General features: G+C 36.0%; 1 protein-coding gene across 1 annotated transcript in view; it reads right to left on the bottom strand.

The window, feature by feature from the left end:
- abcb10 (ATP-binding cassette, sub-family B (MDR/TAP), member 10) overlaps positions 1-13,422 on the bottom strand; it is a 130,171-nt gene that overhangs the window by 80,096 nt on the left and 36,653 nt on the right. The window contains exons 4-5 of the mRNA XM_039748287.1: positions 12,588-12,722; positions 1,551-1,697 (exon numbers count right to left, since the gene is read on the bottom strand). Of these exons, the coding sequence (XP_039604221.1) occupies positions 1,551-1,697; positions 12,588-12,722 (282 nt within the window). The remainder of the gene's footprint in view (positions 1-1,550; positions 1,698-12,587; positions 12,723-13,422) is intronic.

The following is a 13,422-nucleotide window of genomic DNA, read 5'->3' on the forward strand; positions in this document are numbered from 1 at the left end:
AAAATAAAAATAAATAAATAAATAAATCTTTTGCCTAACTCATGATGAGACAGTAAGATCTTGGTGTTAAAAATGATGAATATACAATACCTGTCAAGTTTGATGGTTTTCATGAAAAATGTTGGTTTATCACAGCTGTGGTGTAAGGTTTTTTTTTAAATAGCCGTTACTTTACTTATACTCAGTTTAATCAATACCTCATACATTCCAGGAGATTTTGATGGTAGGTCTAATAACTGATGGGTAGATTTCAAATTTATTTGAGGCTGTTACTACTTGGTGTCATGTCCTGGATACTAGTATTTTGCCTAACATTTTGACTCTTTTGAAAGACGTATCTAAAGAATGTATGCAGTAAGTGCACATCCATCCATCCATTTTCCAACCCGCTGAATCCGAACACAGGGTCACGGGGATCTGCTGGAGCCAATCCCAGCCAACACAGGGCACAAGGCAGGAACCAATCCTGGACAGGGTGCCAACCCACCGCAGGACACACACAAACACACCCACACACCAAGCACACACTAGGGCCAATTTAGAATCGCCAATCCACCAAACCTGCATGTCTTTGGATTGTGGGAGGAAACCGGCGCCTGGAGAAGCCCGCAGGAGAACATGCAAACTCCATCGCAGGGAGGACCCGGGAAGTGAACCCGGGTCTCCTAAATGTGAGGCAGCAGCGCTACCACTGTGCCACCGTGCCGCCTAAGTGGACATGAATATTGAATGTATTATGTTGGTCCAACATAATTTTTTTCAGGAGTGTGCTCTAAAGGGTATATACAGAAAACAAAGTAAGAAGGAGTGATGACAGCTGTTAATCTGAAATGAGGAGAAAGGAAGAGAAGGCATAACTGGAACTTGAACAGTTTTCCATAACCATTAGAAAACACTGCTTCATACAAAGTACCAAAAGCATCAGCTCAGAGACCTTAATATATTGACTAATTAGTATTTCAAAAACATTGTTCATCAGTTCATGTAAAACTAATGTCAGGGAAAATAAGACTTTTCTTCAATATTTTTTCATAGATTTTTTTTTAATTAATTTTAGCTTTCATTTCTTCACGGTACATGAAGCACTGTACATGTTAGGTACCTAGGCATTCAAGTATTGCAGTGCTGTCGTTCAAGGTTTTTAGTGTAAAGAGTTTTCCAAGATTCACATCAGTTTAGCTATATTATGGCATCTGTCTATAGTTAACTGTAGCAGTAGAGTTGCAAGCTTTCGAGGCAGCTAAGGTCACTTCATCAGGCATATAAGCGAGAGTACTTTTCAGTTTCTTTGTTACACCTTGCCTGATGAAGGAGCCTTAGCAGCCTTGAAAACTTGGATTTGTAATCTATTTAGTTAGCCAATAAAGGGTGTCATTTCACCCTACTTTCGTCTATAGTTAACTGTAAACTGCGAATAGATTCTCATGAAAAAGCAGTCCTCTGTATTTTTAGAAATGAGTAAACATTAACATTTTAATTTGTAAAATAATACATTCATCAATAAAAATGAAGTTTAAAAAATGTTTAAAAATTATTTCTTTAATACTCACAGCTCCAAAGAATCCTGCTCGTACTATAGCTTCTTTTTTCGCAAGGTGAAGTACATAGTTAATCTTTTGGGCATACTTCTCCACTTCAAAAAACTCTTTTCCGAAAGCTCGAACTGTTCTAAGATTTCCAATCCTCTCTTCAGCTAGCTAAAATAAATATATAAACATACATGTATAATATACATTCCACAATAAGCAATACTAAAAGCATGATTGTAGAACTTGCCCCTCTATTTTTTGCAGAACCCAGACTTGCAGGGAGTAAAGGACCATAGCGTCAACAAGTACTGCTATAGGTAACATTCACTCACTCACATACTTACTGTAGGCTATTATATTCACACCTGAAATGTATACCTTAGTTATTTCAAAAGAAACAGGATTACCCAAAGAACACTCAAAAAGAAAAGATTAGAAAATCAAATCAACCAAATATATAACAAATCAAAAACAAGATTTCTACTACTGTAAGAAACAGAACAAGACAATGTACTAAACATCAAACCCATATATATTTCATATTGGGAAGATGAAGAATGACAAAGTTAATATTCACAATCATTATGTTTGGCACTAAAACTTGCTGAAAAATCCATTCTTTAGACATGTTTTAGACATTTAAAAATACTATTTAAAACTGGAAATTATTTAAAAAGTGAGTTATAAATTAACTTTAAAGAAATATTATAGTACCTGTAGTTTCCCATTGCACTTATATAGATGTATGACATTATTATGTATGCACAAGTCAGGTCCTACTTTCACCATCAGGCAAAATATATTAATTAAATATTCAAAGCTAATCTATTGAAAATAGTCAATATAATAATTTAACCAGTGTCACAGCATCAAATAGTTTGAATAACAGTGATGCCTTAGTGGGAAAATGTACAGGCATATAAAGAATATCTTGAGAGAGCCCCACAACTCTCTTACAGTGAAGCTTTCCACTAGTGCTGATGCTAAGGCACATGTGTTCATAATTAAGAAAGCGTTCGTTTTAAGTAGGAGGCCGACTACAAAGCAGTTAAGAAAGGGGCTGTGCAGGACATAGACAGGCATTAAATGAGAAAAAACTCATTAGGCATAAGTGGCTGTAGAAACAGTAAGCAAGTTTTCTTACCTAGAAGGAAGAAGGGGGTAAAATGTTTACTATATTGAACAGTTCTTAGCAGTCAGGAAAGCAGAGCAATTAATTAACTTTATTAATAAAAAGGAAAACAAATGGTGTGAGTGGAGGGCTTGTATGTAAGGAATAAGAGGGGCACAAAATTATGAGAACAGACAGAGAAAAGTAAAGTTAACCTCAAAAAAGACAAACAGCATTATTTATAAAGTTTAATAAAGAATAATAAAGTATCTATCTATCTAGAGGGGGGAAATATTAAAGGAAATGAATGGCCCGAAGGAATAAAACAACCATAGCAGTTCTTTAATCTTATTTTCTTAGCTTTAATTATTTAGTTTTACCATTTATGTTAAATTTAATAAAAAGGATAAACTGTTTAAGTAATCCAAAGTCAAATTTTATTAGTGAGGCCAGCCCAGTGCAACTTCTGTTGGATCTTGGAAGTTATGGAGAATAGCTTGGAGAAATCAGTCTTCCATGAGAGCTATGTCTGCAGGAAATGCCCAGTTCATCTGGCACCTCAAGCTCAGGGTCTTAGAACTGGAGGAGGAGTTAGTTGGCCTGTGTTGTAATAAATAATTAGTTGTACCTGGGCCATGTGTCTAAAAGGGATAAAACTGGAATATGCTTTTAACTGTAGAGATAGTCTGGGAGCAGTGGAACAGGTTTAAAAATGTTTTATATATAATGCAGAACAAGTACATTTCAAAATTTGGAATTAATAGGAAATAAAAAAACTCTGCACTTGGTTAACAAAGATTTGTTAACAAAGCTTCAAAGGTAAAAAAGCAGCTGTACTGTATAAGACATATAAGACTAATAAGTCCAATGTGACCTGCAGGGTGTATGAGAGCATGAGGCAACCACTAAGAAGGATATTAAGGAAGATGAAAGGCAGTTAGGGAGGAATATAGCAGATACATTTAAAGATGAACTAAAGAGATTTTTTCAATACTTTTGTAGTAAAGGAATAGACTAGGAGGAGGTAAAGTGAATCAGAATAGTGAAATTCTAAATAAATTTTAAAATGAGAAAGAGAAAGATAAAGAAAACCTCTTTGGTCTCCAGTTCACAAAAAGGATATAACAGCACTAGAAAAAGTCCAGAGAACAACAACTAGAATGATTCTCGGGCTACAGGAGATTATGATTACTTTAAAACAAGTTCAGTAAGAACATGGGAACACACTTGGAAACTTGTTAAAGGTAAATTTGGTACAAACATTAGGAAGTTTTTCTTCACACAGAGAACCATAGACACATGGAATAAATGACCAAGTAGTGTGGTCCAGTGATATTTCAGATCTGATATTAATTGTAGTTTTTGATTTTATTTTGTAAAATAATTTTTTAATTCATTCTAGTTTTAAGTGGAGTCAACAATATATATTTTTTAATTAATTTTTATTTCATTTAGTTCTGGCTTTATCACATAATATTAGTACAATTTTATCTTTTTTTTCTGTTGCAAGACCGCAAATGTTGGCCTAGACATATTTCAATGCAAATTATGTTTCATTCAATAAAATACCCTCACAGTTCATAATGCTGTTAAACACTACTTGACTATCAATGATCAAATGGATGAAGTGGCCTAATGAGTATAGTCAACAAGATCAAATGTTTCAACCCAAGAAACCAGTCTGTGCAAGCACATTGCTGTTAAGCTTTAAACAAGCATGCATTTCAAGGGGTTTGTTCATGCTGAAATGACATCCATTGCACAGATAGCCACATAGTGAAAATATTTTGCTTAACGACCGCCTGTAATGTAGGTGCACAGACAAGGTCCTCGGGCACTGGTGCCAGCAGACCGTACGCTGACGACTTCTGCTGGCAGTACTGAAGCAGCGACGTGCGGTGAGGTACTGACTCTTTCACAGTCAGAGTTACACTCATCAGCAATCTTGACACTCAGACAGGTAAGGCATATATTTGCCTAAGAAAGAACATTACATTTATAGTGGTGATAGAGAGAGTGCATTTGCTCTGCACCCTCCATGTGTTCTTAATTTGCCATTGCAATTTCACAATTCATACTCATTCAATACAAATGAAAGTATTGAGTGGTGTACAAAAAAAACGGATTTCAATTTTAACCTTGATTGAAATATTTAGTTGTTTTTAAAAGCTTTTAATTCTGATGCTTTAATCAGTTTTAATACAACAAAAAAGGATAACAAGAAAAACAAAATGTTTTATTTAAGGTCAAAATTTACTTTTTAAATATTGGATTTTTTTTTTCTTAGTCTGATCCCATTTTTTATAATATTGAAAACCGTTTATGGTCTTACCTTTATTTGTAAATGAAGTCCATGCGCCTATCCTTCTCCATGAAAATCTTTGTCACTTTCTTGTAAAAGTCCTCCTTATTTTCCTTTAGTTTTAAAAGTCTTAATCTTCCATTTTGACAGTCAGTCAGAACAAAAAATAAAAATAAACGGACTGCTGCAGTGCACTTGACTTTCTGATATCGCTAATTTATTGGCGCCTATAGCCTCTGCGTAGAAGAACAGCAGCAACAAGCACCTGTTGGGCTCACATCCAGCTCAATCAGTGTGGCACGGTTACGGTCTGCCTCACCTTGTGCCTTTTCACTGATGTTTTATGTCCGATCAGCGAGACTAGATATGTCACACACATTCATTAAATATAACAGCCAGACTGCGGAAAGTCAGGGTGTATAATAAACGCGTGTGCAAACATTATATTGGTAACATACAGAAAGACAGCAACAGGCACACACCAATTGCCTGCATCAACCCAGTGTGTAAAGGATAGCGCAGTCCGAGGGAAGGTGAGACTCGTCTCATTGCTGTCATGCCTTGCATTTCTCTGCTATATTTGATCAGTAAATGTGCAAATTCAGTGATTTTGACTATATAAAATTAAATCTAAATTATTAGAATCATACAGAAAACAAATGTATAGCACAGACCAGTGGACAAACTTATTTTCTGTTAGTTTTTTTTTATTTTTTTACTTTTCATGATGACAGGTGAGACTGCATTTCCCTGTATGAAGTGCAGTCATGGTGCCAGAGAAGTGCTGGACTACCACTAAGTACTGATCCAGCTGGCCCTGCACTGAAACTCTGAGACTTTTTACTTTTTCTCGCACACTAGATTTGCTTTTATTATCATCTGGTCTATAATTAAAGTATTTTCACACATTAATTTCTCGTGTTTTACCTGTAAACATCTGTGCAAAACTCGCCATCGTCAACCACAAGTGCTTACTGCTTCAACTCGACAAGCCAAATGTGCTCAGCAAACAAACAACGGTCCTTTATGGAAGTTGTGCCACGTGACTATAGTAAGCCCAACTTGCAAGATTAATGCATAGTGAATAGCGCAATGTAACTGAATGCTCAGGGCGTCCTACAAACAACCCCTCTGCACGACTGAACTGTTTTTTTCGTTTTTCTCAATTTTCGTTCTCGTTTTAGTTCATTCACATATCACTAATTTTTATTTTTATTTAGTTTTAGTTTCTTTGTTTGACTTATTTTCAGTTCTCATTCTTTTTAGTTCTAGTTCTCGGTTTTCTTATGAAAATATCACTGGTGTGGTCAACAGTATAACTTTATGGACTTTCAAACCTAGATTCAATGTTATTTTGCAAGGATTAAGTGAGTAGTACTGGCATGTTATGTTGGAATGAATAGCCTGTTCTCGATAGAGTGTTCTAATGCTCTAATAAATTGAACATCTATAGTATGCAGTCATAGAAAATATCCAAATCAATATCAGAAAAATAAAATAAATAAGCAAGCAAATAAATGAATAACCTAGTAAATATTTCAGAGCTATCAGAATAAACTGGTTATTAACAGTGGTTCAGTGAAGAAATGCCATATTTTCGCCTCTGTGATGAGTGATCGGCTTTTCATTTCTAGATTTCCCAGTCTGTGTCTATATTTGCTACTCTGAATAAATGGATTAAACTTAACTGCACACTAATATATATTTAAGTTAAAAAATATTTATAGTAAAAACCTTAAATTACTAATTTGATTCCACATCCTCAGGGTTAGTCCATACTTCAAAGTCTTAACCACTATACCACATTGCTATATGTTGGGCTAGCCAACAATTACCATACCAGCCAATTAAAAAGATCAGTTTATTTTGTCCAAGGCACACTATTTTATAAATAAACTATTTAAATTTTTGTCAAACAAAGATTTAATATTGAATTGTCAAAAAAAACATTATTGTGATAACTGAAACAGTGCATATTTTATAAATTCTTTGTTTAGTATGGTATTAAATATACTATAGCAGACAAACCTCAGACTCTTTACTAAATAAAGATGTACCAAGAAGAAACTAGATGCCCACTGCAGAGTTGCAGGAAAAATATGTTACAGATGCTATAAAGCACTTGAAATTTCTTTTAAAGGTGCTTCGTAAGACTACTGACTAAGACCTGGTAACAAGCCAGTGTCATCATTTCAAATTTAATGGAAAGATTATGCTCAGGAAGTTTAATCGTATTTGTAATTGATACATTTTAGCAGAATCCTACAAGTACTTTGCTATCACTATGCATTTTCAGACTGTGCAAACCATTCATCTCCTCAGCACAGTTTTTCATTTCATACAGTAATATGGGAAAGTTTGGGAACCCCTCTCAGCCTGCATAATAATTTACTCTACTTTCAACAAAAAGATAACAGTGGTATGTCTTTCATTTGCTAGGAACATCTGAGCACTGAGGTATTTTCTGAACAAATCTTTAGTGAGCAGCATTTAGTTGTATGAAATTAAATCAAATGTGAAAAACTGGCTATGCAAAAATTTGGGTACCCTTGTAATTTTGCTGATTTGAATGTGTGTAACTGTTCAATGCTGATTACTTAATGTCACTGCTGAAAATACTACTGTTGCCATAAGGCATGTCATATATTAAAAGGAAGTTGCTACTCTGAAAGCTCAGCCAATGATAAACAAAAATCCAAAGAATTAAGAGGGGTTCCCAAACTTTTTCATATGACTGTATGTAAAACTTCAGACTTATAGTGTAAATATGTGTTTGAGTTTCTCCCGGTGTCTTGATTCTGTTGCTGTCCCCAGCCTTATACCAAATAAATTAGATATAGAAAATAAATGCAATGATAGAGAGACTTGGGCAGATGGTATGGAATTTTAAAATATTTAATTTTGTGTTTCTCATAGGAAAAAAAAGAAAAAAGACGCATTATGATGTCAAAGTAAAAACAAAATTCTACAGATGCTTCAAATTATGTATACTGCATACAGGCTCCTCCTGAATTACTTTACAAAAATGTGTGCATATAAAGATTGCAGTTATGTAAATAAAGAAGATTTTTAAATGTGGTCCACTAGTACTAAAACCTGACCATCTTTGCAGTCATTTGTAGTAAATTTCCCTATAGCCTGTGGAAAATAGTACAACTTGGTGTTCAGGGCAGGGTTAAATGTTGAAGATGCACAATCACAGTCCCACTCATTTTGACAGTATTGAACTAGTGTTGAGAGACTATTCCGACTGTCCATACAGCAGCTTGACGAATGGGGTGGAGCTTGACCTGCTGGCCGCTGTGGAGTGTACTTGTTGGTTCACATATTATGGTTCAGTCAACTTCTATCATTTTTCCATAGCACTATGCCTCCAAAAAGATTGTGAAGTTGTTGCGAAAAGTCCAAGGATGATTGAAAGGCCATTCCTTTGAATGTAAAACTATAAGTAATAAATCTTTAAAAATATAGGGATTCGTAATATAGGCATGTGGAATGTTGTTTTATATTATTCAGAGGCTGCAGATCATGAATATGATATTTATTTATTTGATTCTTTACTGGTGGTCCTATCCCTCTAAGACCTCCTTCCATAAAAATTACAAATTTCAAACGTAAGACTGTCGGGTACCATTTTAGATTTTGTCAAGGTCAATCCAGTTAAGACTGAGGAGATTACAAGGCTTAACACGTAACTCAAATCTTGGCGTAGAGTAGAAAGCTATAGGGTTATGGGGCATTGGGACTCTTGTTGGAACAGATGGGACCTGTTCTGCCAATGTGTTGGAGAGGCATATGAATAGGTTAGTCAAGGACTGTATAAACTAGGGAATGGGGGGACAGGCCAGATTTAGAACTGTACATAACCGAACAATCAGTAGTGTATAATAAAAATGCATAGTAATGTAAATTCTAACCCAATGTTTAAATGCAAAAGTAAAATAAGTAACACATACTAAATAAAAAAAGATGGGGATGAGTACAGCATTGAGGGATACACATTTTTTAGGAGGTATAAAAATGATCAGGCACAGAAGTTAGGTTAGTGATGATTGCCGAGCAGCAGTATGGTCTCATGCCAGGAAAGAAAACAACAGATAATGTTTGCTCTGAAGGTGTTGATGGAGAAGTATAGAGAAGGCCAAAAGGAGTTGCATTGTATCTTTGTGGACCTACAGAAAGCATCTGACAGTGTGCCTAGAGAGGAGATGTGCTTTTGTATGAGGAAGTCAGGAGTGGCAGAAAAGTATGTAAGAGTGGTACAGGATATACTGTATATGAGGGAAGTGAGACAGTGATGAGGTCTGCTGTAGGAGTGATGGATGTGTTTAAGATTGAGGTGGGATTAAATCAAGGATTGGCTTTGAGCCCTTTCTTACTTGCAGTGATGATGGACAGGTTGACAGAGGAGTTTAGACAGGAGCCCGTGTGGACTGTGATGTTTGCGGATGACATTGTGAACTGTAATAAAAGTTTGGAGCAGGCTAAGGAGACCCTGGAAAGGAGAGGAATGAAGGTCAGTAGGAACAAGACAGAATACATGTGTGTGAACGACAGGGAGGTCAGAGGAATGGTGAGGATGCAGGGAATAGAGTTAGCGAAGGTGGATGAGTTTAAATACTTGGGATCAACAGTACAGAGTAATGGGGAGTTTGGAAAAGAGTTAAAGAGAGAGAGAGAGCAGGCAGGGTGGAGCGGGTGGAGAAGAGTGTCAAGAGTGATTTGTGATGGACGGGTACCAGCAAGATTAAAAGGGAAGGTCTACAAGACAGTAGTGAGTCCAGCTACTGGTATGTTATATGAGTTGGAGAAGGTGGAACTGATAAAAACATAGGACACAGAGCTGGAGGTGGCAGAGTTAAAGATTTGCCCTGGGGGTGACAAGGACTGAGAGGATTAGGAACAAGTACAGTATAGGGTCAGCTCAGGTTGGATGATTTGGAGACAAAGTTAGGGAGTCAAGATTTTGTTGGTATGGACATGCACACAGGAGAGATGTTGGGTATATTGCGAGAAGGATGCTAGGAAGAGAGGTGCCAGATGAGAGAAAAAGACGAAGGCCTAAGAGGAGGTCTATGGATGTGGTGAAAGAGAACATACAGGTGGTGGGTGTGACAGAGCAAGATTCAGGAGGTAATGAGGAATTTAGAATATGTAGAGGAAGAAGTACTGCTCAGGTTAAATAGGTTGAAATCTTCTAGAGACAAATATATCACCCGAGATCTCTGCAGGACTACTCTGGGAAACTCTTAAGGCCTTCTTAAGAGGTCAGATTATCTCATATCTTTCCCACAGAAATAAATCCGAAGCCAAGAAAGTAGCAGAGATAAAAAGCGAAATTACTAAAATAGATGAAGAACACGCCAGACTACCAAGCGAGACTCTACATAGAGGAGGCAGGCTCTACATTCAGAATTAAACCTCTTGACAACTAAAGAAACTGAACAACTAATCTACAAATCCAGACATCATTATTATGAACATGGAGAGAAAGCTAATAAGCTTTTAGCTCAACAAATTCACAAGCAAGAAGTGCGCAACGCAATCTCGGTAATCACCAACACGAACGGAGATAAAATCATCGAACACAAAAATATAATGCACACTTTCAGAGACTACTATAAATCCCTATATACTACTGAGTTTAAAGAAGACAATACACAATCTAATGCATTTCTAGATACATTACAGATACCACAAATAGACGCTTTTAGTGCGGAGGAACTTGATAAACCTCTGGCTTATCAGAATTACTAGATGCTATAAAGTCACTCCAAGGCAGGAAAGCAGCAGGCCCTGATGGCTACCCTGCAGAATTTTACAAGAAATTCTCCGCTCAGCTAGCTCCCCTCCTATTAGCAACATTTACAGAAGCCAGAGATAACCAATCTCTTCCACAAACCTTTCGCCAAGCACTAATCACTGTCTTTCCAAAACAAAATAAGGACTTATTACAATGTGCATCATACAGACCAATTTCACTTCTGAATAACGACGTTAAAATACTCTCTAAAATCTTAGCCAGAAGGATGGAGAAAGTGCTCCCCTCGGTAATATCACAAGACCAAACTGGATTTATTAGGGGCCGGCACTTATCTTCAAATCTTCGACCTGTTTAATGTAATATACTCACCAACTAAATCAAACACCCCAGAAATATTATTATCATTGGATGCAGAAAAAGCATTCGACATGATTGAATGGAAATACCTTTTTACTACATTTGAGAAGTTTGGGTTTGGCCCAAACATTTGTGCATGGATTAAATTACTGTATACAAACCCAGAAGCTTCAGTTTGTATCAACAACATTTGCTCAGACTACTTTAAACTAGAACGTGGCACTAGACAAGGATGCCCTTGTCACCGCTTCTGTTTGCGATTGCCATTGAACCACTGGCAATACATTGTCGAAATACTGATCAGATAAAGGGGATTAGCAGAGAAGGACTGGAACAGAAAATCTCATTATATGCAGATGACATGGTACTGTATATATCAGACCCAGAAAATTCTGTGCCTGCAGTCTTAGCAGCACTCACAGAATTTCAAAAGATCTCTGGTCTCAGAATTAATCTGAATAAAAGTGTACTCTTTCCAGTGAATTCTCAAGCATATAATATTAGATTAGAAACCCTACCTTTTATCATTGCAGAACAGTTTAAATACCTCGGGTAAACATCACAAGTAAACATAAAGCTCTTTATCAACAAAATTTCGTCGTCTGCATGGAAAAAATTAAACAAGACTTGCATAGATGGTCAACCCTTCATCTCACACTAGCTGGAAGAATTAACACTGTTAAGATGAATATTCTTCCTAAACTCCTTTTTTTATTTCAAAACATCCCAATATACATTAATAAATCATTCTTTAGGCAATTAGATTCAACAATAACCTCATTTATTTGGAATTCAAAACATCCACGCATCAAAAGAGCGACCTTACAAAGACAAAAGGCAGAAGGCGGCATGGCTCTACCTAACTTCCAGTTTTATTACTGGGCAGCAAATATACAGGCGATAAGAACCTGGACACAAATAGAAGAACATACACAGGCTTGGACCGCAATAGAAGTAAAATCCTGCAGTACTTCTTTGTATTCCTTGCTCTGTGCTCCAATAAACACACGCTATCGGCAATATACAAATAACCCAATTGTGCTCCACTCACTTAGAATCTGGAACCAGTGTAGAAAGCATTTTAAGACAGAGAAGCTTTTATCTGTGGCACCTCTGCAAGAGAACCACCTCTTTCAACCTTCACAAACATATGCAGTTTTTAATATCTGGAAAAAATTTGGAATTAACTTGCTTAGAGATCTTTATATAGACAACGTCTTTGCTTCCTATGAACAATTACATTCCAAATTTAACATTCCAGCTACACATTTCTTTCACTATCTTCAAATCAGGAACTTTGTTAAAAAGAACCTTCCAGATTTTCCTCATTTTCCACCCTCATCCATGCTGGATGGATAAACAGCTGTGACACTATTAAATACTGATAATCAAATGAAATGATTTATTGTGTATTAAATAATATTCCACTTCTAGCACAATTTCCTACATTGCTTAAATATATTTCAATTATCACTTTTTGTTATCTTTATCAATTCAACTGGTAGAAAAATTAATAGAACATACCTGTGTGGCATGTGCCAGTGAATCCTGAGTCATACGAGACAATTTGCGAAGATATCTTCCATAGAATATTGTTACAACAGCAAGAGGTGGTATGATGCTCAGTACAAATGTGGCAAGAGCTGGGGATACATAAAACTAAAGGAGGTGAAAGAAATGACTGTTAAAAAGAGTTTATGTATGGATTTTACTAAAACATATCCTCACCCCTTACTCAAAAGCCAATAAAATAAATGCTTTGGTTCATTTCTATATATCTAATTCTGACCGTCACCAAGAAAAAGATCTAACTTACTTTTAAAATAAACACACAAACACACACTGGATTCAGAAACTATTTAGACCCATTTTACTTTCTGCACACTTTATTGCATTGTAGATTTTATTTTAAATTTATAATTTTTTTATTTTTAACACTTTATTTAATTTATTAAACGCAAGTAACATTCCAGACAAGCAAGTCAAACCTGACAAAACTAAGTTCAAATCAACCCTCACCCATGAGAAAGAGAGCAAGGCCAACAGCCAGAGTAAAACTTTAAGAGTAGAAAAGAAACAAAAATCAAAATAATGGGGATTTTTTTGGGGGAGTCCCTTTCCTCAGTATAAGTGCTTATTTTAAAATGTTATTGATTAGATCCTGCCAGGGGTACAAATCAAAGAATATAAATACTGCAGGATTTTATATCTATTGTGGACCAAGCCTGTTTATGTCCATCTATTTCTGTCAAAGTCCAGGTTTTTATTACTTGTATATTTGCAGCCCAGTAATAAAGCTGAAAGTTAGGTACAGTCACGCCACATTCTGCCTTAGGTCTTTGTAGGGTCACCCTTTGGA

The sequence above is a fragment of the Polypterus senegalus genome, chromosome 3 (assembly GCF_016835505.1).
Source record: "Polypterus senegalus isolate Bchr_013 chromosome 3, ASM1683550v1, whole genome shotgun sequence".
Classification (NCBI taxonomy): domain Eukaryota; kingdom Metazoa; phylum Chordata; class Cladistia; order Polypteriformes; family Polypteridae; genus Polypterus; species Polypterus senegalus.